The sequence below is a fragment of the Scyliorhinus torazame genome, chromosome 7, assembly GCF_047496885.1.
Source record: "Scyliorhinus torazame isolate Kashiwa2021f chromosome 7, sScyTor2.1, whole genome shotgun sequence".
NCBI lineage: Eukaryota > Metazoa > Chordata > Chondrichthyes > Carcharhiniformes > Scyliorhinidae > Scyliorhinus > Scyliorhinus torazame.
The window spans coordinates 87,392,288-87,418,033 of record NC_092713.1 but is presented as its reverse complement, the minus strand read 5'-3'; the positions used below and the strand labels follow the sequence as shown (position 1 = coordinate 87,418,033).

The window sequence follows — 25,746 nt, the reverse complement described above, 5'->3', positions numbered from 1 at the left end:
ATCATGGGCCCCCGTTGCATATGCGTCACGCGCCATGACCCCCACGAAACAGTGCTACACGCAGATAGAAAAGGAGTGCCTGGGCCTGTTGACCGGTGTCGTCAAATTTCATGATTATGTGTACGGCCTTCCCCAATTCACCGTCGAGACCGACCATCGCCCGCTGGTCAATATAATACAAAAAGACTTGAACGACATGACGCCTCGCCTCCAGCGCATTCTGCTCAAACTCCGGCGATACGACTTTCAGCTCATATACACCCCAGGCAAAGACCTGATCATAGCCGACGCTCTGTCCAGGGCAGTCAACACCCCGTGTCACCCAGCGGGATTCATCTGCCAGGTTGACGCCCATGTGGCCTTCTTGGCCTCCAATCTACCGGCCACGGATGAACGCCTCGTCCACATTCGCCGCGAGACAGCGGCTGACCCCTTGCTACAGCGTGTCATGCGCCACCTAACATACGGGTAGCTCAAGGGCCAATGCCCTCAGTTCTACAACATCAGAGACGATCTGGCGGTAGTCGATGGTGTCCTCCTGAAGCTGGACCGCATTGTTATCCCGCACAGCATGCGCCAGCTCGTCTTGGAACAGCTACACGAGGGCCATCTTGGCATGGAGAAGTGCCGCCGACGGGCCCGAGAGGCAGTATACTGGCCGGGCATCAATGACGACATCGCCAACAAGTCCTCAACTGCCCCACCTGTCATCGGTTCCAGTCGGCCCAACCACGTGAGACCCTACAGCCCCATGAGTTGGTCACGTCCCCTTGGTCCAAGGTCGGCATCGACCTGTTCCACGCGCTGGGCAGGGACTATGTTCTGATTGTAGACTATTGTTCAAACTACCCGGAGATGGTACGTTTGCACAACATCACATCGTCCGCAGTCATCCGTGCCTGTAAGGACACGTTTGCTCGTCACGGCATCCCACTCACTGTGATGTCGGACAATGGCCCCTGCTTCGCAAGCCAGGAATGGTCCAACTTTGCCAGGAGGTACAACAACTTTGTGCATGTGACATCCAGTCCCCTGTACCCCCAATCCAATGGCAAAGCGGAGAAGGGCGTCCACATAGTCAAACGGCTCCTCTGCAAGGCTGCTGATGCGGGATCCGACTTCTACCTTGCCCTGCTGACCTATCGCTCGGCCCCACTGTCCACTGGCCTGTCGCCAGACCAGCTGCTCATGGGTCGCACCCTGAGGACGACGGTGCCGTCCATTCATGTCCCAGACCTCGACCACGTTCCGGTCCTTCAACGAATGCAACTGTCTCGTGCACAGCACAAGGCGGCTCATGACGCCCGTGCAGCTGATCTCCCTGCTCTGGCTCCAGATGACAACGTCCGCATGCATCTTCCGGATGGTGGCTGGTCTGCAACTGCTGTGGTTCTTCGGCAGGTGGCTCCCCGCTCGTTCCTGGTTCGTCTACCGGATGGTTCCATTCTGCGCCGTAATCGGCGTGCCCTTCATCTCGTTCCGCGCTTGCTACGTGATCCTCCGCCAGTGCCACGCCCTCCTGTTGTCCCTGACCTGGACTATCCAGAGATTCCGGTTACTCTGCATCCTCCTCACTCTGACGCGGTCCAGCCCGCTCCTCAGCTGGTGGCTCCTGACCCACCCTTGAGGCGGTCAACCAGAATTTGTCGCCCACCTCAGAGACTTAATTTGTGAACTTTGCACTAACGGACTCTCTAGTCTGTTCTGTTATTCCGTTTAATCATTCAAGTGGTTTGTATATAGTGTTCAGCTCGTTATTTGTGTGACACACTTTTTTTCTGCACCAGGCACCTTCCCATGTAAATAGCTGTTTTATGTACATAGTCCTGTAAATATTTTGCACACACGTAGTCAGGAACATTCACCACACACTATTTATTGTCACGCAGGCACATTTTTTTATATAAAAGGGGGGATGTCATAATATACACCAGTATATCATGGTGCAGATTCACACACACTGATGGACACACAGTGGGACCAATCAACATACACAACACCGCAGCCAATCACCAGTGAGAGCACACGCACTATAAAGACAGGGGACATCAGAGTTCCCGCTCATTCGAGTAGCAGCTGGCTAGGAACACAGAGCTCACAGCCTGCAACACAGACATTCATCATGTGCTGAGTGCATCAACTGGTTAGGACAAGGCAAAGGTCTTTAGTTAAAGCTGGTATTGTATTTACCCACAGTTTAAGTATGTTTAAATAGTTAACCTTTTAATAAAATAGTGTTGCACTACTTCAAGTGTTGGTGACCTATATGTGATCCAGAACACCCAACACATCAGTCTGGAAGGGGTTCCCTAGATTTCCGCGATACACCACTGCTGCTTCCGGATGTGGAAGGGGAGGGAAGAATTGGGGATATATTTAAGTGGCTGGGGGAGCAGGGAGGCGGGCGGGTGGTGAAGATCAAGGAGAAATGGGAAGCGGAGTTGGGAATGGAGATCAATTGGGGAGTATGGAGTGAGGCACAGCGAAGGGTAAACGGGACCTCCTCTTGTGCAAGGATGAGCCTGATACAGTTAAAGGTAGTGCACAGAGTGTATATGACTCGGGCGAGAATGAGTGGGTTCTTTCAGGGGTAGCAGATGAGTGTGGGAGGTGTGGGAGGTGGCCAGCGAATCACGCGCACATGTTTTGGGGTTGTGAAAAATTACAGATGATTCTGGGCGGGAGTCTTAGCCAGGACAGTGGAGGAGGGAGTGGACCAGGACCCTTTGGTGGCGATATTTGGGATTTCAGAGAAGCCAGAGCTCATGGAGAGGAGGAAGGCCGATGTCATGGCCTTCGCCTCTCTGATTGCACGGCGACGAATTTTGCTGGAGTGGCGTCGGCATCGCCACCGGGGGTAGCAGCATGGTTGAGTGACCTGTATGACTTCCTGCAGTTAGAGAAGATAAAGTATGAGTTCAGGGGCTCAGCAGGGGAGTTTGAGAAAAGGTGGGGGATGTTTGTGACCGTGTTTGAGGAGCTGTTCGTTGCAGGGGGGTGGTGGTGTGGGTGATGGGGTGGGGGGGGGGGGGGGTGAAAAAGGAGTAAAATCTGTACAGAGTGTATAGTTGATTGTTGGGAAGAATGTTTCCCGGGGTGTTCATTTGCTGTAACCTACTTTGATACAGGTTTGAATAAAATGCGATTAAAACAAAAAAAAAACAATATGGTGCAGATGGTGGCATGCTCCCAGTTGAGTCAGAGGTTTCAGCAGCTCACTGCAGCTGCCCCTCCATCCCATGGAGTCACACAAGGCCCATGGGCACCCTCAGGGAAGAGGACACATTGGAGCCCATTCCGGGGCCTGCCACCAAGGAGACTACAGAGATCTCCAGTTCTTCTGAATCCTTCCCCTCCTGACACCGGCGAATCCCAAGGGCAGCGGCTGAACAGGGTTACACGGCAACGCCTGTGGCACCGGTAAGTCAGCCGGGGTCCTCCGGCTCCAGGCCCTCCAGAGGACGTGCGTCAAGCGCATCAAATGTCACTGGACACAGAAGGCAGTAGGCTGCCTTGACCTCTGCCTTCCGTGCCCTGTGACCTTTGATGCACTTGACGTACGTCCTCTGGAGGGCCTGGAGCCGGAGGCCCCCAGCCGACTTACCTCAGTCACAATGGCTTATTGATGTTTTTGTAGAGAACTACAATTATATAACTTGTCACCATCTGGATTTGGGTCCCCAAATTCAGAAAATGTATTTACCGATGCTGGATATTGATAGTATGTGGGTGGCACGGTAGCACAGTGGGTAACACTGTTGCTTCACAGCGGCAGGGGCCCAGGTTCGATTCCCGGTTTGGGTCACTGTCTGTGTGGAGTTTGCACGTTCTCCCTGTGTGTGGGTTTCCTCTGGATGCTCCAGTTTCCTTCCACAAGTCCCCAAAGATGTGCAGGTTAGGTGAATTGGACATTCTGAATTCTCCATCAGTGTACTCGAACAGACGCTGGAGTGTGGCGACTAGGGGATTTTCACAGTAACTTCAGTGCACTGTTAATGTAAGCCTACTTGTGACACCAGTAAAGATTATTACTAATTCAATCTGCAGTAATAATACATACATTAAAGTTATGCTGGTTTGCTTGTGGTTTCACTTTGGCATATTTGAATCTTTACTTAGTAGTTATCCAGTTGCTGGAAACTTGTTGTTTAGTTTTCACATCTATTACATAACATTCACCTGAGACAACTCATCGTGATTAATAATATGGCCAGTTTGAAAAGTTCATCCAAGGCATGTGCTTTCCTCTGGAGTTTAATGGTGCAACTTATCAGCCTTCAAAAAGATGTATAGATTTTATGGCCCACATCAAAATATTGCTTGTTGCCACGAGTGTGTGCAAAATTTACAGATTAAGTCTTGTCAACGTACTAAAATATAACGGATTCATATGTCGCATTTTGCTTAGGTGTAAATGATAATTTGACAAAAGAACAGAAAATGTTGGATAAACTCAGTGGGTCCAGCAGCATCTGTGAAAAGTATGATGAATATAAGAATTTGCCATATTTTATATTTTGAAGTTTTTGCAATAATGTTATTAAAACCTGGGTTAAATGCTTACAGGCTGTATGCCTGCTAGAGCTGAGATTAAAGGTGAAACAATTTGAAGTTGCAATAATGTTATTAAAACCTGGGTTAAATGCTTACAGACTGTATGCCTGCTAGAGCTGAGATTAAAGGTGAAACAATCAGTGATTTCTGCAGGGGAAGTGTTTTGCTAATAGGTATTAAAAGCCATTTTACCTGTTTGTAGATAGAGAGCTCAAGTAATGTTGGACCTGCTTGAGCCAGGCTAAATAAATCAAAGCACATCTTGTAACAAAGGACAAAAGAATGCTGTGTGCTTGGAGTGCAGCTGGTGTAGCTAATGGGTGGGGCCAGGTCCAGACAAAATAGTTGCTTCTAGGTTTCTAAACTGAGTGGAAGGTCTCCAAGGATTCTGCACCGAGATAAGCAAGTAAAACCCAATTATCAATTTTGCCCATAAGTCGCATTTGAAATATATGGGTTGCTTAATTGGAATGTAGAGATATGCTTCAGGAAGCAAGTTAAGAAGTTGTACCCGTTAACTGTAAAACTATTTGTTTGTTGCTAATGTGCTGAATTCTGTGTTTAAATTAAAGTTTGTTTTAGTACAAAAGCAGAACTGTTCAGTGTTATCGCTCCTATGGTGCAGTAATATCGCTTCAAAGTTTCACTAAATCCAAATAGTTGGGTTCTAATCTAGGACCTTATCCACAATTTGGGGTTCTGGATCAGACTCATAACAAGGGAAACAGAGTTAGCATTTCGGATCTAAATTATCCTTCTACAGAATAATTTATTGCTTTCTTAGTCTTATCATAGTTTTAATTATTCCACATGTCAAATATTCATTGTTAGAAGTGAATCTTTCCAACTCTCCCCCAATGTCAAATCCCTCATCCCCATTATTTCCAGTGAGAAAAATTAGGTTCTGCCTGTGTGCTATGCTAAGGGACTGCTGCTAAGAAATAGAAAGTATCATTTTGTTTGAATCCTTTTTTACCACAAGGTAGAAGAAGTGCCCAAGACACATCCCTACTGGAAATACTGCAGATTCAGAGGACCCACAGAGCCAATTGGAATCAATATTATCTTTTAATAAATGATTTACAAATGATAACATTCTGAGACATCAGCAAGACTATAAAATATTCAAATTACCCCTGTTGAAAATTTCAGCCCAGGCTAGAAACAATCTCCTGACATTGGTCACCCAGTTAAAAACATATTCAAGTCCTGTCAAAATCAAATTGTACCAATACTGAAAAATAAAATATTTAATCAATTATAGCATTAGTTCATTAGTTAAATAGGTTATGTATCTCATCATCCAAGGTACAATGTGCCAAATTGACCCCTACTTTGCTGTATCATTTTTGCTGAACAATCCATTGATGGGGGATTGATAAATTTGATAAAAGTAGTTTCACCTCTCAATGCAATTCAGAATTAAAATATATATCTGTTAGATAAATATATATATCTGTTAGTTTTGAGATTCATTGTAACATATATGGTTATAAACAGAAACAACTTGTTCATTTATAAAATACCCAAGTAGCATCATTGTCATTGATTTACCAGATTTTTCCATTGCCCTTCCCTGCAAATGTAAATCTTCTTGCATTTATATAGTGTACCTTACATTGAGAAGACTCAGAGCACGTTGTTCGAAGGAGGAAGTAAATGAAGTAGTCACAGAGCAAAGGTTAGATAAAATGGTACGGTTAGGATAAGGATCCAAGGGTGCAGTTGAAGAGGAGAGTTTTGAGAAGGACTTGGAAACAGGGAGGTAGGTGACCAGACAGAGGGGCAGGTCAATCTCTGAGAAAAAATGAACTGCTGCAGATGCTGGAACAAGAGATGAAGAAGTCCAATGCTAGAGGAGCAGAGGGTGTGTGTTGGGATAAAACACAGGAGGAAATCATAAAGGAAGAATGGGATGAAGACAGCACTGAAAAATCCATTCGGGATTTGCTACGCAGGTCTGGTATGAACTTGATGGGCCAAATGGTCTCCTTCCATACTGTAAATGACTATGACCATAGAAACCTTAAAAAAAGGCCAAGAATTGATATTTGGGGAACTGTGGAACTTGGAGTGAACAGGTGATGGAACAGGGAAGAATTTTCGGGTTCAGCCAACGGTGGGCATCGTCATAGATGGAACGGGAAAATTTGGAGAGCGGTCAAACGTCATCTGGGTTCAGATTTGGCATTCTTGGATGGATAGAAGCGTGTGGAGAGCTGAAGTCAGAAAACCCAGCTTTGAATGTGTTTCATAAGTCAAGCCTCTTGACAGCAAAGGCATTGGGCGTGATTTTAACGGTTTTGGGCACATATAGCAGGGTGTTTCTCAGCGGCTGTACCACTATCCAACGGCACTTTGCCATTTACTTTGGCCTCGGCGAGCTTCTTTCTGCCGAGGCCCCACTTAGAGTCATTTCCTGCTGGCAAACCCAGCAAGAACGGCTCCTTGCAGATCGGGGCACCATTTGTCTGGCTGCCCCTCACCTCCCCCTCCTATATACTAAAATATTAATAGTTGTGATCTTCGTTTATTACTTTATACTTGATATTTATTTCAATGACTGTCTATCACTGTTGTGAATTATGATTACTTGTTTTATTTGAATCATCGCAATTTGGCCCTGCCTCTGCGATGATTTGTCACTAAACCAAACCAATAAAGTACCGATAGCATTGTTAAAGCATAGCTTCTAGGCATTAGTGATACACTTGCTATCCCCCTCCACACTTGCTATCCCCCTCCATCTCCCCTCAGTTCAATAGGCCCAGGACCAGTTAGGGAGCTACAGTCACACAGGATGCTGTTTGTGATTTTAGCCAGTGCAGTCATGCTGTTGTGGGCTCAGGGAAGCTAGATTGGAGGTATTTGAATAAGATGTCATCAGAGGGATGAGACTGTACTCACAAGGCAACCATCTAGTTCCAATCTCTGGGAACAAAGCAAGTTTGAGAAAGGCTGGCAGTTAGAGATGGTGACAATATGTAGGGTGAGTGTCTTGAGGAGGATGGTGATATGGACAGTTTTAAAGAGGGCAGGTGAGGAAAAGAGAAACAGGTTAATAATGTCAGCAAGCATGAGGTTGAAAACGTCATGTTGACTAGTCAATAGCATGGATGAGTGGGTATCAAGTAGATGGGCTGTATAGATCAGATGATTGAATGTGGAAGTAGATGGAGGAGAACAGGAAGGTAAGGGCATCGTTTGATGGGGACATTTTGTGGAGTTCAGGGGAGCAGGGACCAGTTGGAGGAGGCAGAAAGAGTTAAATAGATTACCTCTATTTTGTAATATCAGCCAACTAATAATTCATGGAAAACATAACACTGAGTTATTTTGCATGTGTAATTACTTATCATTCTGAGTAGCTTGTTCACTATCATTCTCTAAATTGTATCCTGAAATGTCATCCTCCCTTTTGGATGTGGAAGAGGACTCAGAGTATGCTCCCATATCCAGCACTTGTAAGAACTTCAGCTTCGCAAATGCAGTTTCTTTTACTCTACTCGTTGTGAGTCTGTTGTCTCTGTGAAATAAAAACGATTGTGTGCAGTGAATGGAATACAAGATTGAATTTGCATTAATACAGCATCTTTCACGACCTCTCAAAGAACAACATAGCCAATGATAATTTTGATCTGCACGTCATATTGTGGGAAGATACATCAGCCAATTTGCATACCAAGGCCGGAATTCTTCCCGTTGGGATTCTCTGATCCCGCCGGCAGGTGCACAACCGCCCGTGGATTTCCTAGCGGCTTGGGGTGGCTTCAATGGGAGATCCAGCCAACGGCGCCCCACCGAGAATTTACGGCTGGGGACCGGGGAATCCAGCCATAAATGTCTCATGAAGAAATGAGATAAACAAATAATCAGTTTCACTAATGTTGACTGAGGGATGTATATTGGCTACTGGTCCAAAGATTTGCAGGTTAGGTGGGGTTACGAGGATAGGGCGGGGGAGTAGACCTGGGTGGGGTGCTCTTTCAGAGAATCAATGCAGATTTGATGTGCTGAATGACTCCTCCTGCACTGTAGGGATTCTATGGATTCTGCTTACTTTTTTGACTCTTCTCAATCAGGATTTTTACATCTGCCTTCTTGGAGATATTGTTTAACATCACAAATAAAAATGGCACCTTTGACAGTGCAGCACTCCATAAGTATTATACTGAAGTTTCATTATTTGCTCAGGTCTCTTAAGTAGGGCTTGAACCCACAAAGTTCTGACCATAGGCATAAGTGTTACCATTAAATTAAAGCAGAGACATATTGGGCTGAATTTTGCCATTGGGGGTCAAGCCTCACTACCTGGCACTTGAAAGTAGGATCCAACCCATTCCACAAGCAGATGCAGAAGGTGGCCCTTAATGGCAATTAAGTTACTGAAATAGCTGTCAGCTACACTGCCAAAGTTTCCACTGCTGACAATATGCCATAATAGCAGGTAGATGATAGGCTTCCCCTCCCCAAAACACTTTCCCCGCCAGGGTCACTTAGCTCCTGACCTCATTACAGCCTTGGTTCAAACATGGACAAAAGCGCTGAATGTCAGAATGTCAGAGGTGAGAGTGACTGCCCTTGATATCAAGGCAGCATTTGACCGGGTATAGCATCAAGGAGCCCGAGGTAAACTGGAATCAATGGGAATAAGGGGGAAAACTCTCCGCTGGTTAGAGTCATACCTGGCACAAAGGTTGTGGTGATTGGAGGTCAATCATCTCAGCTCCAGGACATCACTGCAGGAGCTCCTCAGGGTAGTGTCCTCGGCCCAACCATCTTGAGCTGCTTTCCATCATAAGGTCAGAAGTGGGGATGTTTGCAAATGACTGCACAATGTCCAGCACCATTCGTGACTCCTCAGATAATGAAGCAATCCATGTCCAAATGCAGCAAGACCTGGACAATATCCAGGCTTGGGCTGACAAGTGGCAAGTTACATTCGCGCCACACAAGTGTCAGGCAATGACCATCTCCTACAAGAGAGGGTCTAACAATCGGCGCTTGACATTCAATGAAATTACCATCGCTGAATTCCCTACAATCAACACCCTGGGGTTTACCATTGGTCAGAAACTGAACTGGACCAGCCACATTAATACTGTGGCTACCAGGGAAGGTCAAAGGCTAGGAATCCTATGGCGAGTAACTCATGTCCTGATCCCCAAAGCATGTCAACAATCTACAAGGCACAAGTCAGGAGTGTAATGGAATACTCTCTCCTTACCCAGATGAGCGCAACTCCAATAACACTCATCGCCATTCCTTCGCTTAGGGAGGGAGTTCCAAGATTTTGACCCAGCGAAAGTGAAGGAACGGTGATATATTTCCAAGTCAAGGTGGTGAGTTTCTTGGCAGGGAACCTCCAGGTGGTGGGGTTCCCATGTATCTGCTGTATATGACAGTGGTCATGGGTTTGGAAGGTGCTGTCGAAGGAATATTGGCGAGTTACTGCAGTGCATCTTGTAGATGGTAAACACGGCTGCCATTGTTCATTAGTGGTGGAGAGACTGAGTGTTTGTGGAAGAGATAGCAGTCAAGCAGCTGTTCTGTCCTGGATGGTGCCATGCTTCTTGAATGTTGCTTGAGCTGCACACATCCAGGCAAGTAGAGAGTATTCCATCACACTCCTGGCTTGTGCCTTGGTGGACAGGTTTTGGGGAGTGTGGAAGTGAGTTACTCACCACAGTGTTCCTAGCCTTTGACCTGCTCTAGTAGCCACAATATTCATGTGTCTAATGCAGTTCAGTTTCTGGTCAATGGTAACCCCCAAGATATTGATAGTGGGGGATTCAGCAATGGTAATGCTATTGAATGTCAAGGGGCGATGATTAGATCCTCTCTTCTTGGAGATGGTCATTGCCTGGCACTTGTGTGGCATGAATGTTACTTGCCATTTGTCAGCCCAAGACTGGATATTGTCCAGGGCTTGCTGCATTTGGACATGGACTGTTTCAGTATCTGAGGAGTCGCAAATGATACTGAACATTGTGCAGTCACCGGCAAACATCCCTACATCTGATCTTATGATGGAAGGAAGGTCTTTGATGAAGCAGCTGAAGATGGTTGGCCCTATGACACTACCCTGAGGAACCCCTACAGTTATGTCCTAGAGCAGAGCTGATTGACCGCCAACCACCACAACCATCTCCTTTGTGCCATGTATGAATCCAACCAGTGGAGGATCTTTCCTATGATTGTTATTGACACCAGTTTTGCGAGGGCTCCTTGATGTCATACTTGGTCAAATGCTGCCTTGATGTTGAGGGCAGCCACTCTATCCTCACCTCTGACATTCAGCTCTTTTGTCCATGTTTGAACCAAGGCATAATGAGGTCAGGAGCTGAGTGGCCCTGGCGGAACACAAACTGAGCATCCGAGAGCAGATTATGGCTGACTAATTGTCGCTGTTAATTATTATCATAGAATCCCTACAGTGCAGAAGGAGGCCATTCAGCCCATTGAGTCTGAACCAACTCTCCGGATGAGCACCCAACCTAGGCCCAATCCCCCACCCTAACCCCGTAACCCCATCTAACCTGCACATCTTTTGGACACTGAAGGGCAATTTTAGCATCGCCAATCCGCCTAACCTGCACATCTTTAGACTGTGGGAGGAAACTGGGGCACCCAAAGGAAACCCACACAGGCATGGGGAAAACATGCAAACTCCACACAGTCACCCAAGGCCAGAATTGAACCCAGGTCCCTGGTGCTGTGAAGCAGTAGTGCTAACCACTGTGCCATCGTGACCCGTTCCATCATCAGTAGACCGATAGGGCAGTAATTGCTGGGTTAGATTTGTCCTGTTTCTCTTGTACAGGGCATACCTGCGCAATTTTCCACATTGCCGGGTAGATGCCAATGCTGTAGCTGTACTGGAACAGCTTGGCCAGGGGTGCAGCAAGTTCTGGAGCACAAGTCTACAGTGCTATTGTCGGAATATTCTCAGGGCCTTTGCAGTATACCGTGCCTTCAGCATTTCTTGAATTAGCTGAAGACTGACATCTGTTTTGGTGGAGACCTCTGGAGGAGGCCGAGATGGATCATCCACTCGGCACTTCTGGCTGTAGATTGTTGCAAATGCTTCAGCCTTGTCTTTTGCACTGATATGTTGGGCTCCTCTGGCACTGAGGATAGGGATATTTGTGGAGCCTCCTCCTCCAGTGAGTTGTTAATTATCCACCACCATTCATGGCTGGGTGTGGCAGGACTGCAGAGCTTAGATCTGATTGCTTAGCTCTGTCTATTACTTGATGATTATGCTGAATGGCATGCAAGGAGTGTTGTTTTGTAGCTTCACCAAGTTGACACATCATTTTTAGGTATGTCTGGTGTTGCTCCTGACATGCTCTCCGGCGCTCTTCATTGAACCAGGGTTGATCCCTGATTTGGTGGTAATGGTAGAGTGGTGGATATGCCAGACCATGAGGTTACAGATTGTAGTTGAGTACAATTCTGTATTTGAACCCTTTTGCCAGAATGAACAATTTGCTCAAACCAACATTATTAATTCTTTTGCCAGCTGAGAATACCTGTGTTCCAAACAGTTATTCCAGTGGCTGATGTATGTAACACCTTCTCTAGATAGTGCATGTGAAAACACATCTCTTCTGTTCTGTTTCCAAGTCTATTATCAGAATAGTTGACAGCCAATGTCAGAATTTACCTGCAATTATTTTCATTTACCCTGGTTGGACTCGACAAATCATTTTTCTTGTCAGTTTTTCTGCAATAATTTGCGTCCTTCAAAACCTTGCCTAGTTTCACAAGCACTGGTGCCTTCCAGTCAATGCCCGAGCTATTTAATGTGGTGTGGAGATCCTCTCTTCATTCACCTGAGGAAGGAGCAGCGCTCCGAAAGCTAGTGACATCGAAACAAACCTGTTGGACTTTAATCTGGTGTTGTAAGACTTCGTACTGTATTTAATGTGGGTCGCATCATCAAAGCCAAATCCTGTCCTTATCAAAAATGAACATAATTGCACTTCCAAGAAGAGCTGATCGTGAACAGGAATTGGAACACTTTTGCTCTCTCCCCCTGGAACACAGAAATCAACTCTAGTCTTACCTGGCGAACAGGAACAGGTGCATTGCATGATATTCCTCTCTCTATTCCAGAGCATTGAGTCCAATTATAGTCTCGCTCAGCACTTCTTTGACATTTTTCCATTTACCCCAGGAACCATCCTTTCTGATTGAGATTATCAATTACCTGTAATGTTGAAGCTCTCGGTCTACAGCTACTTGTAACTGGATTCACGCTTCCCAAATATAACTTTTATATCCCAATAATGAAATTGAAGCCAGTTCCGGGTGGCACGGTAGCACAGTGGTTAGCACTGTTGCTACACAGTGCCAGGGTCCCAGGGTTCGATTTCCGGCTTGGGTCACTGTCTGTGTGGAGTCTGCACGTTCTCCCTGTGTCTGCGTGGGTTTCTTCCGGGTGCTCCGGTTTCCGCCCACAAGCCCCAAAGACATGCTGTTAGGTGAATTGGACATTCTGAATTCTCCCTCTGTGTCCCCAAACAGGCGCCAGAGTATGGCGACTAGGGGCTTTTCACAGTAATTTCTTTGCAGTGTTAAAGTAAGCCTACTTGTGACAATAAAGATTATTATTATTATATATGCGATTAAGAAATGGAAAATCACTGTTTAAATTTATTATCACCTGAAACCAGGACAAAAAGGTCGGCAAGCTCAATTCCTCACAATTGGAAATTATGGCAGAACGGTGGCGCAATAGTTAGCACTGCTGCCTCACGACACCGAGGTCCCAGGTTCGATCCTGGCCCCGGGTCACTGTCCATGTGGAGTTTTCACATTCTCCCCGTGTCTGCGTGGGTCTCACCCCCACAACCCAAAGGTGTGCAGGGTAGGTGGATTGGCCACGCTAAAGTGCCCCTTAATTGGAAAAAACAAATTGGGTACTCTAAATTTATTTTAAAAACAATTGGAAATTATAGATTTCTTTCTCTCCTTTTGACACATCTTTAATAAGGACACGGGGAGTCCACACGGTGTAAAATAAGAACAAAGTTTTGTTTACACAAATGATATATACACTACCCTGTAGACCCCCTACCGGCTTCCTGCTTGGTCAGAGCCTCACTGGCCGACCTTATATACATATGGTAATTGAGATACCCTGCCCCTAGCGGGGGAGCTCGTAGTCCGCAAGGAGCACAGAGAAGAAATGTATTCCCACCCCGTAGGCCCCGTGCGGGATACAAAATCATTAATGATGTGGACTTCTCTTATTTTTTTTTTTTTCATAGAATTTACAGAGCAGAAGGAGGCCATTCGGCCCATCGAGTCTGCACCGGCTCTTGGAAAGAGCACCCTACCTAAGCCCACACCCCCACAACCCAGTAACCCCACCTAATCCCCATAACCCCACCCAACACTAAGGGCAATTTTTGGACACTAAGGGCAATTTATCATGGCCAATCCATCTAACCTGCACATCTTTGGACTGTGGGAGGAAACCGGAGCGCCCGGAGGAAACCCACGCACACACGGGGAGGACGTGCAGACTCCGCACAGACAGTGACCCAGGCCGGGAATCGAACCTGGGACCCTGGAGCTGTGAAGCAATTGTGCTACCCACAATGCTACCGTGCTGCCCGACATTTGTCTGAAACCCCAACTACATTGCACCATTAATCCTTCTTTCTCCCTGTTGTGCTGAATTTATGAGTTAGGACTCAAAGACATTTTCTGGTGTCACAAAAATTGATTTATCTGAGAGGTAAATATATCCAAAAGACTAGCGCAAATCAATTGCCACAAAATCGGGGAACTTAGTTTTTTTCAGCACTTTCTCCCCAAACTCAACTTATTCAGGGTGGACCAAGGACTAAATGATTTAGCATCACAGCCAGTGCATTGAGCAGTCAGAAGGCCTCATGTACAATTATAGAAGGCAGGCTTCCTGTTCATCAGCATCTTTTCTATGTTGAAGTGTGGACCATTATTTCCCTCCTTGACAATAAGCCCCTACAATAGTATTCATAATCAAATTCACCTTACCTAAGAAAAATCCCTTTGATGTTTGGTGTGGATTCAAAAGCATCCTCTGGGATGACAGAAATCTGATTGTTCTGGAGGTAAATATATTCAAGAGACTCTGGCAGATCAGAAGGAACATAGGAGAGCTGATTGCCTGACAGATCCAAAAGCTAGATACAGAAAACAACAAATTAAAACTGACATTGTTATCCGTTATACAGAAAGGAGCTGCATTATTTTCATCACACAAACCAAAGTGTGAATGATTTTAATGCCTTCAAGCAAATATTGTAACCGTACAGGCAATATGTGTTTCGTTGAATACTTTGAAAATATTGTAAGATAGTTAAAGGCCCTAAGGTGTGTAATGAAATCTGGTTGTAAGAATATAAATCCTCTCGTTCTGTTTACCTCATCCATCAATTCCTTCTCTCTATTAAAACTTAACCTAATTCCACTTGAACTTATTTATGTCACAATGTCAATTATCTTCCGTAGCAGTCAACAAATCTATTAATAATTGAGTGAAAAACTGCCACCTGAAATTCTCCTTACTCCTAACTTATTAATTTTTCAGTAGTGTTGTCTGACATATGAAACCATCAGCACAGCTGAGAAAGAATGCAGAAACACACATTACTTTAACATTTAAGATAGTTGGCTAGAAGCGTGATTTTTTTTTGGGTGCCAAGTGGATAGCTAAATCTCCAATGTGCTGTATTTGCACATGCAAATAATGGTCCTTGTTTGAGGACCCTGTGGCAAAAATTGGGTCAGCCTAAACACAGCCAGCTTCCCTTTAATCAGATTTCAATATCTCTGACGTATAGCCACGACACCAATTCCTCTCTCATTCAACTGCCCAATCAATCCATTAACTGCACTTTCCACATCTCACCCAGCAAACGCAGCCAGGCTTCATGAACATCCCAGTTGTCCATTACTTCACAGCTTGCCCCACTAGCCTGAGGGCCAGTGTACTGGAGTCTGACATGTATAGCAGGGAGGAAGCATGTGTGTTCATTTATATATCCAACTTTGCCTCAGCTTCCTGATCCCTGATCCCAGGCATGCCCACATTGTTGTGTTTTTAATCATGATATAAAGGCACAAATCACTCATAAGGGATCGAATAAACACTTTGTTGGTTCATTTATTGAGACGAGGCACATGGGAACATTTATACAAAGATATAAAGCTTGAAGATATCAGCAGCAAAGCTGTCTCTGTGTGCTCTGCTTAAGAGCAAAAATGAAACTAAACTGGATTACATGACACAGTTCCTTTCTACTGAAGTCATGCTTTAATCCCTTAAAGGTGTTTACAACACACATCAGGCATCACGTGTCTCATTCTCTTCCATCCCTCCACGGTTTCTTTCTCACTCCTTTCCCTCCATCTTTTGTTTTCAAAATAGTTGCGTCAAGTTTAATGCAAAAGATAATAGACAGACTTGCATTTCTCTTCTGCCTTGTTACAACACATAAAATTGCTAGAAAAAATAGCAAGTCTGAGGATTGGGAACAGTTCAAAATTCAGCAATGGAGGACCAAGAGATTGATTAAGAAGGTGAAAATAGAGTATGAGAGTAAATTTGCAAGTAACATAAAAGCAGACTGTAAAAGCTTCGAGAAGTATAGGAAAAAAAGATTAGTGAAGACAAATGTAAGTGCCTTATGGTCTGAAACAGGAGAATTCATAATAGAGAATAAGGAAAAGACAGAGCAATAAAACAACTGCTTTGGTCCTGTCTTCAGGAGGAAGACACAACTTCCAGAAATGTTAGGAAACCAAGGGTTGAGTGAGAATTAAAAGTAATTAATATTACTAAAGAAAAGTAAAGGAGAAATTAATGGGGTTGAACGCCAATAAATCCCCAGGCCTGATAATCTACATCCCAGGGTACTAAAGGAGGTAACCATGAAAATAGTGGATAGTGTAGATTCTGGAACAGTCTCAGCAGATTCAAGAATGGCAAATGTAACCCGCTATTTAAAAAAGAAGGGATGGTGAAAACAAGGAATTACAATTTGGTTAGCCTAACATCAGTAGCAGGGAAAATGCTAGAATCTATTACAAAGGATATAATAACAGGACACTGAGAAAATAACAACAGGATAGTCAACATGAGTTATGAAAGGGAAATCATGTTTGACAAACCTACTAGAGTTTTTGAGAGCGTAACTAATAGAATAGATAAGGGTGAACCAGTGGATGTGGTGTATTTAGAATTTCAGAAAGCTTTTGATAAAGTTCCACATAAGGGGCGAAATTCTCCGGAAACGGCGTGATGTCTGCCGACTGGCACCCAAAACGGCGCAAATCAGTCGGGCATCGCGCCGCCCCAAAGGTGCGGAATGCTCCGCATCTTTGGGGGCCAAGCCCCAACCTTAAGGGGCTACGTCGGCGCCGGACGAATTTCCGCCCCGCCAGCAGGCGGAAAAGGCCTTTGGTGCCCCGCCAGCTGGCGCGGAAATGACATCTCCGGGCGGCGCATGCGCGGGAGCGTTAGTGGCCGCTGATGGCATTCCCGCGCATGCACATTGGAGGGAGTCTCTTCTGCCTCCGGCATGGTGGAGACCGTGGCGAAGGCGGAAGGGAAAGAGTGCCCCCACGGCACAGGCCCACCCGCGGATCGGTGGGCCCCGATCATGGGCCAGGCCACCGTGGGGGCACCCCCCGGGGCCAGATCGCCTCGCCCAGGACCCCAGAGCCCGCCCGCGCCGCCTTGTCCCGCCGGTAAGGTAGGTGGTTTAATCTACGCCGGCGGGACAGGCATTTTAGCGGCGGGACTACGGCCCATCTGGGCCGGAGAATCGCGCGGGGGGGCCCGCCAACCGGCGGGAGTGGGAATCGCGCCAGCCCCCGGAGATTCTCCGACCCGGCGGGGGGTCGCAGAATCTCGCCCAAGAGGTCAGTGTCTAAAAGTAAAATGTATGGGATTGGGGGTGATATATTGGCATGGATTCAGAATTGGTTAGCAGCCAGAAAACAGACTAGGTTTGAATGGGTCTTTTTCAAAGTGGTAGGTGGTGACTAGTGGAGTCCCACAGGGGTCAGGGGCGCGATTCTCCACTCCCACGCCGGTTGGGAGAATCGCTTGGGCCGCCAAAAATTCCGGGGACGCCGGTCCGACGGCCTCCCTCGATTCTCCCAAGCGGCGGGAACGGCCCGGTCGAGTTTCGCGGGCCGCAGGCCGGAGAATCGCGGGAGACACCCAAAACGGTGATTCTCCGGCACCCCCTCTATTCTGAGGCCCGGATGGGCCGAGCGGCCAGGCCAAAACGGAGGGTTCCCCCTGGCGCCGTCCACACCTGGTCGCTGTAGTCGTGGGCGGTGCGTGAACGCTGGGGGGGCGGCCTGTGGGGGGACGAGGGGGGATCCTGCACCGGGCTTCACCTGGAATGTGGGGTGGCCCGCGATCGGTGCCCACCGATCGTCGGGCTGTCCTCTCTGAAGGAGGACCTCCTTCCTTCCGCGGCCCCGCAAGATCCGTCCCCTATCTTCTTGCGGGGCGGATTTAGACAGGACGACAACCACGCATGCGCGGGTTGGCGCCGGCCAACCCACGCATACGCGGATGACGCCCGTTATGCGGCGCCGTCCATGTCATCTATGTGGCGTTGCTTTTACGCGGGCGACAAGGCCTGGTACGTGTAGATGACGCGGTCCCGATCCTGGCCCATTGTCAGGACCTGAATCAGTCGGGACCGGGGCCACGACGGCGTTCACGACGGCGCGGCCACTTTGGCGTGGGAGTGGAGAATCCCACCCCAGTTCTTGGGCCCCAGTTATAGGGAACCAAATGTAATATTTCCAAGTTCACTGACAACATGAAAGTTGGTGGGAATTTTAGTAGCGAGGAGGATGTTAAGAGGCTTCAAGGTGATTCAGACAAGTTGAGTGAGTGGGCAAATACATGGCAGAAGCAGTATAACATGGATAAGTGTGAAGTTATCCACCTTGGACAGAGAAACAAAATGGCAGAGTAATATTTAAATGGGGATAGATTGGAAAATGTTGACATACAAAAAGACCTGGGTGTCATAGTAAACCAGTCACTGAAAGCAGCATACAATTACAGCAAGCAATTAGGAAGGCAATTGGTATGTTGGCCTTCATTGCAAGAGGATTTGAGGACAGGCAGAAGGATATATTTTTATTATATTATTATTATTTTTTATAAAAATTTAATTTAGTTGTTAGCCAGATCTTGGTAGAAAGTTAGAGGAATGGCAGGGAAGGGAGTGCAATGTTCCTCCTGCAGGATGTTTGAGGTGAGGGATGCAGTTAGTGTCCCTGCTGATTTTACCTGCAGGAAGTGCTGCCATCTCCAGCTCCTCCAAGACCGAGTTAGGGAACTGGAGCTGGAGTTGGAAGAACTTCGGATCATTCGGGAGGCAGAAGGGGTCATAGATAGCAGCTTCAGGGAATTAGTTACACCAAAGATTGGAGATAGGTGGGTAACTGTAAGAGGGACTGGGAAAAAACAGTCAGTGCAGGGATCCCCTGCGGTCGTTCCCCTGAGAAACAAGTATACCGCTTTGGATACTTGTGGGGGGGGGGACTTACCAGGGGTAAGCCATGGGGTACGGGCCTCTGGCACGGAGTCTGTCCCTGTTGCTCAGAAGGGAAGGGGGGAGAGGAGCAGAGCATTAGTAATTGGGGACTCTATAGTCAGGGGCACAGATAGGAGATTTTGTGGGAGCGTGAGAGACTCACGTTTGGTATGTTGCCTCCCAGGTGCAAGGGTACGTGATGTCTCGGATCGTGTTTTCCGGGTCCTTAGGGGGAGGGGGAGCAGCCCCAAGTCGTGGTCCACATTGGCACCAACGACATAGGTAGAAAAGGGGACAAGGATGTCAGGCAGGCTTTCAGGGAGCTAGGATGGAAGCTCAGAACTAGAACAAACAGAGTTGTTATCTCTGGGTTGTTGCCCGTGCCACGTGATAGTGAGATGAGGAATAGGGAGAGAGAGCATTTAAACACGTGGCTACAGGGATGGTGCAGGCGGGAGGGTTTCAGATTTTTGGATAACTGGGGCTCTTTCTGGGGAAGGTGGGACCTCTACAGACAGGATGGTCTACATCTGAACCTGAGGGGCACAAATATCCTGGGGGGGAGATTTGTTAGTGCTCTTTGGGGGGGTTTAAACTAATGCAGCAGGGGCATGGGAACCTGGATTGTAGTTTTATGGTAAGGGAGAATGAGAGTATAGAGGTCAGGAGCACAGATTTGACGTCGCAGGAGGGGGCCAGCGTTCAGGTAGGTGGTTTGAAGTGTGTCTACTTCAATGCCAGGAGTATACGAAACAAGGTAGGGGAACTGGCAGCGTGGGTTGGTACCTGGGACTTCGATGTTGTGGCCATTTCGGAGACATGGATAGAGCAGGGACAGGAATGGATGTTGCAGGTTCCGGGGTTTAGGTGTTTTAGTAAGCTCAGAGAAGGAGGCAAAAGAGGGGAGGTGTGGCGTTGCTAGTCAAGAGCAGTATTACGGTGGCGGAGAGGATGCTAGATGGGGACTCTTCTTCCGAGGTAGTATTGGCTGAAGTTAGAAACAGGAAAGGAGAGGTCACCCTGTTGGGAGTTTTTTATAGGCCTCCTAATAGTTCTAGGGATGTAGAGGAAAGGATGGCGAAGATGATTCTGGATATGAGCGAAAGTAACAGGGTAGTTATTATGGGAGACTTTAACTTTCCAAATATTGACTGGAAAAGATATAGTTCGAGTACAATAGATGGGTCGTTTTTTGTACAGTGTGTGCAGGAGGGTTTCCTGAAAGAGGTGTTGGCAATTCTGGACAGGCTGAAAATAGATAAGTCCCCGGGACCTGATGGGATTTATCCTAGGATTCTATGGGAGGCCAGGGAAGAGATTGCTGGACCTTTGGCTTTGATTTTTATGTCATCATTGGCTACAGGAATAGTGCCAGAGGACTGGAGGACAGCAAATGTGGTCCCTTTGTTCAAAAAGGGGAGCAGAGACAACCCCGGCAACTATAGACCGGTGAGCCTCACGTCTGTAGTGGGTAAAGTCTTGGAGGGGATTATAAGGGACAAGATTTATAATCATCTAGATAGGAATGATATGATCAGGGATAGTCAGCATGGCTTTGTGAAGGGTAGGTCATGCCTCACAAACTTTATTGAGTTCTTTGAGAAGGTGACTGAACAGGTAGACGAGGGTAGAGCAGTTGATGTGGTGTATATGGATTTCAGCAAAGCGTTTGATAAGGTTCCCCACGGTAGGCTATTGCAAAAAATACGGAGGCTGGGGATTAAGGGTGATTTAGAGATGTGGATCAGAAATTGGCTAGCTGAAAGAAGACAGAGGGTGGTGGTTGATGGGAAATGTTCAGAATGGAGTACAGTCACAAGTGGAGTACCACAAGGATCTGTTCTGGGGCCGTTGCTGTTTGTCATTTTTATCAATGACCTAGAGGAAGGCACAGAAGGGTGGGTGAGTAAATTTGCAGATGATACTAAAGTCGGTGCTGTTGTCGATAGTGTGGAAGGATGTAGCAGGTTACAGAGGGATATAGATAAGCTGCAGAGCTGGGCTGAGAGGTGGCAAATGGAGTTTAATGTAGAGAAGTGTGAGGTGATTCACTTTGGAAGGAATAACAGGAATGCGGAATATTTGGCTAATGGTAAAGTTCTTGAAAGTGTGGCTGAGCAGAGGGATCTAGGTGTCCATGTACATAGATCCCTGAAAGTTGCCACCCAGGTTGATAGGGTTGTGAAGAAGGCCTATGGAGTGTTGGCCTTTATTGGTAGAGGGATTGAGTTCCGGAGTCGGGAGGTCATGTTGCAGCTGTACAGAACTCTGGTCCGGCCGCATTTGGAGTATTGCGTACAGTTCTGGTCACCGCATTATAGGAAGGACGTGGAGACTTTGGAGCGGGTGCAGAGGAGATTTACCAGGATGTTGCCTGGTATGGAGGGAAAATCTTATGAGGAAAGGCTGATGGACTTGAGGTTGTTTTCGTTGGAGAGAAGAAGGTTAAGAGGAGACTTAATAGAGGCATACAAAATGATCAGGGGGTTGGATAGGGTGGACAGTGAGAGCCTTCTCCCGCGGATGGATATGGCTGGCACGAGGGGACATAACTTTAAACTGAGGGGTAATAGATATAGGACAGAGGTCAGAGGTAGGTTCTTTACGCAAAGAGTAGTGAGGCCGTGGAATGCCCTACCTGCTACAGTAGTGAACTCGCCAACATTGAGGGCATTTAAAAGTTTATTGGATAAACATATGGATGATAATGGCATAGTGTAGGTTAGATGGCTTTTGTTTCGGTGCAACATCGTGGGCCGAAGGGCCTGTACTGCGCTGTATTGTTCTATGTTCTATGTTCTTGCAGCTTTATTGGTGAGAATATCTTACTGCTGCTTTATAGGGCCTTGGGGTATTCTGTGCTGTTTGGTCTGCTTATCTTAAGAAAGGATATACTTGCCACAGAGGGAGTGAAGCGAAGGTTCGCTACACTGACTCTTGTGATGGCAGGATTGTCATATAAGAAGAAATTGGGTCGACTGGGCCTTTATTCTCTGGAATTTAGAAGGATGCGAGGGGACCTAATTGAAACATATATGGCGGGATTCTCCATTTGTGAGACTAAGTGTTGACGCTGGAGCAGGATTCGTAGACTTCCACGACAGCAAAACTGTCGCCACACCTGGACCGATTCAGCGATTGTTAAGGGGCTAGCATCGGTGCCACGTGGAACACAATCGATTCCAATGAGAAACGGTGTGGGATTTGCCAGATTCGCAATTGACACTCAGGAGGCTGACAGGCTGCAGCTGCAGATACACACTTCACTCCCCACACACCATCCCAGCCAACAAGATGGCATTGGTTGCACTGGAGCACGGCCATCCCGCTGATGGGTCAGCTGGGACCAGAGGGTACATAGGGGGATGGCCTGGGGGGGGGGCCCATACGACCTGTGACCCTAAGTTCACAGTGGGCAGTCAGGAGCGTGCGCAGCTGCATGGCTGCCTTGCAGGCCACGGCAATGGTGCTCTGTGCTCGTCCACCTCCTGACCACCCCCGTTACTCCCCCCAGCCCTTGCAGAAGCCCCCCGGCTAGCGGCACGACTGTCAGCAAACGATGGTGATGTTGGACACTTTCCCTACCCCTCTCTCTCCCTCAGCAGCCACAGCCTGTTTCATGATTTTTAAAAGCACAAATGAACCTCAGTTTCGGGGATTCGCCCCGGTGGAGGCTGAGAATCACGGAGGCCCTGCAGAATACCAGGTCAGGCCCGCTAATGATATGCTAAAAGTGTTTATTGTACGTGCGGAGTGGAATGCATTGGCGCCGCTGTTGAGGCATCAGAGAATTGCAATTTGGCATGAAACCGGCGCCCGCCATGATTTCGGCGTCAAAACCGATTCTCCTCTGAATCATGTTTCCCGATTCTGGCATCAGCCAATGGAGAAGCCCGCCTAAAAAATTCTGACAGGGCTGGACAGACTAGATGCAGGGATGTTGTTTACTGTGGCTGTGGGGGGGGGGATCATTAGATTTCTAGACCGTAATGGTGCCAAGGGGTATGGAGAGAGCAAAAGGGTATGGGGCTTTGGATAGATGTAACATCAGAAAAGAGCTTTACAAGTTAAATATTGGCAAATAAATTTTAGACATAAAAACTATTGACAGCAGTTCACAGGTTTAATATTATTACATTTCTTTGGAGGAATATTTCTGCAATAATACTGGTTATTTGTCATTTTCATTAGATTGATTTTGAAATTATTTCAAAATGTAACAATGTTTTTCCTCAAATTTCACCTCGACTCTGGAAGCATTTGCTACAATTTCTTGAACACCTTTCACTGACATATCTAACTGTGATTGGATTATTTTAAGATTATAGATCAGGCATTCAAAAAATTATATGAGAGTCAGAAGAAAAGCACATGAGAACCTGAAGCAGGAAAAGACCACTCTTGAGCCTGATAACCTTTAATAAGATCATGGCTGATCATCAACGGTGACTCCACTTTCCTGTCCGATTCCCATATCCCTTGAATCCCTTAGAATCCAAAAATTAATCTATCTCAACTAAAATATGCTCAGTGACTGAGCATTCACAGCCTTCTCGTGTAGAGAATCTCAAGAATTTACATCCCTCTGACTGGAAAAGAATTATTCTAATCAAAATGGCTTCTCCTTTATCCTGAGGCTATGTCCCCCTCGGTCTAGACTCTCTAGCCAGTGGAAAGAGTGGGGTGAATTCTCCGCCAGCGGGATTCTCCGTTCTGCTGGTAGCGCACACCCGCCTGAGGGTTTCTTGGTGGCGTAGGGTGGCTACAATGGGAAATTCCATTGGCCAGCTTCTGGATTGAAAAGTACCACTGCCAGTGATGGCGCTCCACTGGGAGCTCCACAGCTGGGGAGACAGAGAATTCACCCCAGTCTCTCTCTCAGCATCTACCCTGTGAAGTCCTTTCAGAATTTTTCTAAACTCATCTTATTTAATCTCTCCTCAGACGCCAACCCTCTCAACCCAGGAACTAAACTTTGTCGCGCCACCTCTAAGGCAAGTGGGTCCTTCCTTAGGGTTGGACACTGCAATTGTACACAATAGCACAGCAAAAATGATCGCAAAAATGACTTGTCGATTTTCAGAATGACTTCCTCATTCTCATACTTCGACTCCCTTGCAATAAAGGCTGGCATACCATTTGCCTTCCTGGGGCTGGGGGCAGGGGTGTGTGCTTCTGATTTTGCTATCTTATTAGAAATGGCGGAAAAGATTTCCGAGACAGGAGGCCCCATCGGAGGGACCACAGCTCAGGGTGGTCAGAGGCCCACTTGGCCACTGCTGATGCAAAAAGGATATTGTGAAGGGTGCCTCAACATGGAGGTGCTCTGAATGCCTTCTGACAATCTCTGAATTAAGAGACCCACAGCTACTAGGGCCATTGGTGTGGCTACGGCCTTTCATCCTGGTGGCTCCAAATTGGAACATAGAGCCTTTTAATAAGCCATAGCCCTGCCATCATGAGGCCTACTCTAAGGAGCAGCTAGCTTCCACCCTGTGGGGGCAGCCACTCCAACAGCAGGAACCTGCTATCACCTTCGAAAGTGGCCTCAAAGTGGTGACTATATTCTCCCAGAGGCAGAAAGGCATTGTGCAACTATTCTGATGTGTTTTCTCCCTATTTTGTTTTAGCCATTCCACCTCCACACCAACCTGCATAGGGTAGGGAAAATACAGCCTTTTTCACCCTCCTCATAATTTATTTTCCCACTTAGCTTTATATTGTAAGCAACCTTTGATATATTACACTTGGTCCCTTCATCTAATGCACTGTAACTAAGTGAGGTTGAAGGACTGATCAATGCAGCACCTGAATGGTAAGAGCCGGCCAACCTGAAAATAATCCATTTATTCCTATTTTCTGCTATCAGTTCTTTAACCAATCCTCTATCCTTACTAATATATCCCTCCCAACTCGATGAGCAACTCCATATTGTGCATATTCTCCTTATCAAATGCTTATTGAAAATCCAAATATACTATCTCCATTGGTTTCTTAGTTCCCTGCTACCATTCCTTAATACTCAATTCCACAAGTTGCGACTAATGGCTGGTAGTCGCCTGTTTACTTTCTCCCCGAATAAACAATGTTAAATTTACTATTTTCCAATACACTGGGACCATTCCAAATCTAGGAAATTTTAGAAAATCAGAACTTGTGAACCCACAAACTCGTTATTAACCTCTTGTAAAAACCAACGTGTCGGCTATCAAGCCCAAGGAATTTGTCAAGGATCTGTCCTTTCATTTCTCCAGTACTTTGTCCACGCTGCAGTCAATTACTTTCAGTAAACCCTTGATTCCTCACTATTTATGGCATATTTTGTGCGTTTACTAATGTGAAGACAGAGACCAAGGGCGGGATTTTCCGTGTTTTGCCGTGGTGGATGTGGCCCACCATTGGTCGGAGGTGGGATCTTCGGGTCCCGCGATGGTCAATGGGGTTTCTCATAGAATGCACCCCTCGCAGCCGGCAAGATCTCGCCAAGCGTGAACAGCCAGAAAATTCTTGCCAAAGTATTTGATTACTGTCTCTGCCATTTCCTTATTCCCCATTATAATTTCTCCTGTCTCAGCTTCTAAGGATTCATAAAAGCAAATGACTGCAGATGCTGAAATCTGAA

General features: G+C 46.7%; 1 protein-coding gene across 2 annotated transcripts in view; it reads right to left on the bottom strand.

Annotated features, from left to right (window-relative positions):
* Nucleotides 1-5,603: 5,603 nt before the first annotated feature.
* Nucleotides 5,604-25,746, bottom strand: part of podn (podocan) — a 94,606-nt gene continuing 74,463 nt past the window's right edge. For both annotated transcript variants that reach the window (XM_072511019.1, XM_072511018.1), the window contains 2 exons: nucleotides 14,587-14,735; nucleotides 5,604-8,080 (listed from right to left, as the gene is read on the bottom strand). In XM_072511019.1, coding sequence (XP_072367120.1) covers nucleotides 7,903-8,080; nucleotides 14,587-14,735 — 327 coding nt within the window. In that variant the 3' untranslated portion in view covers nucleotides 5,604-7,902. The remainder of the gene's footprint in view (nucleotides 8,081-14,586; nucleotides 14,736-25,746) is intronic.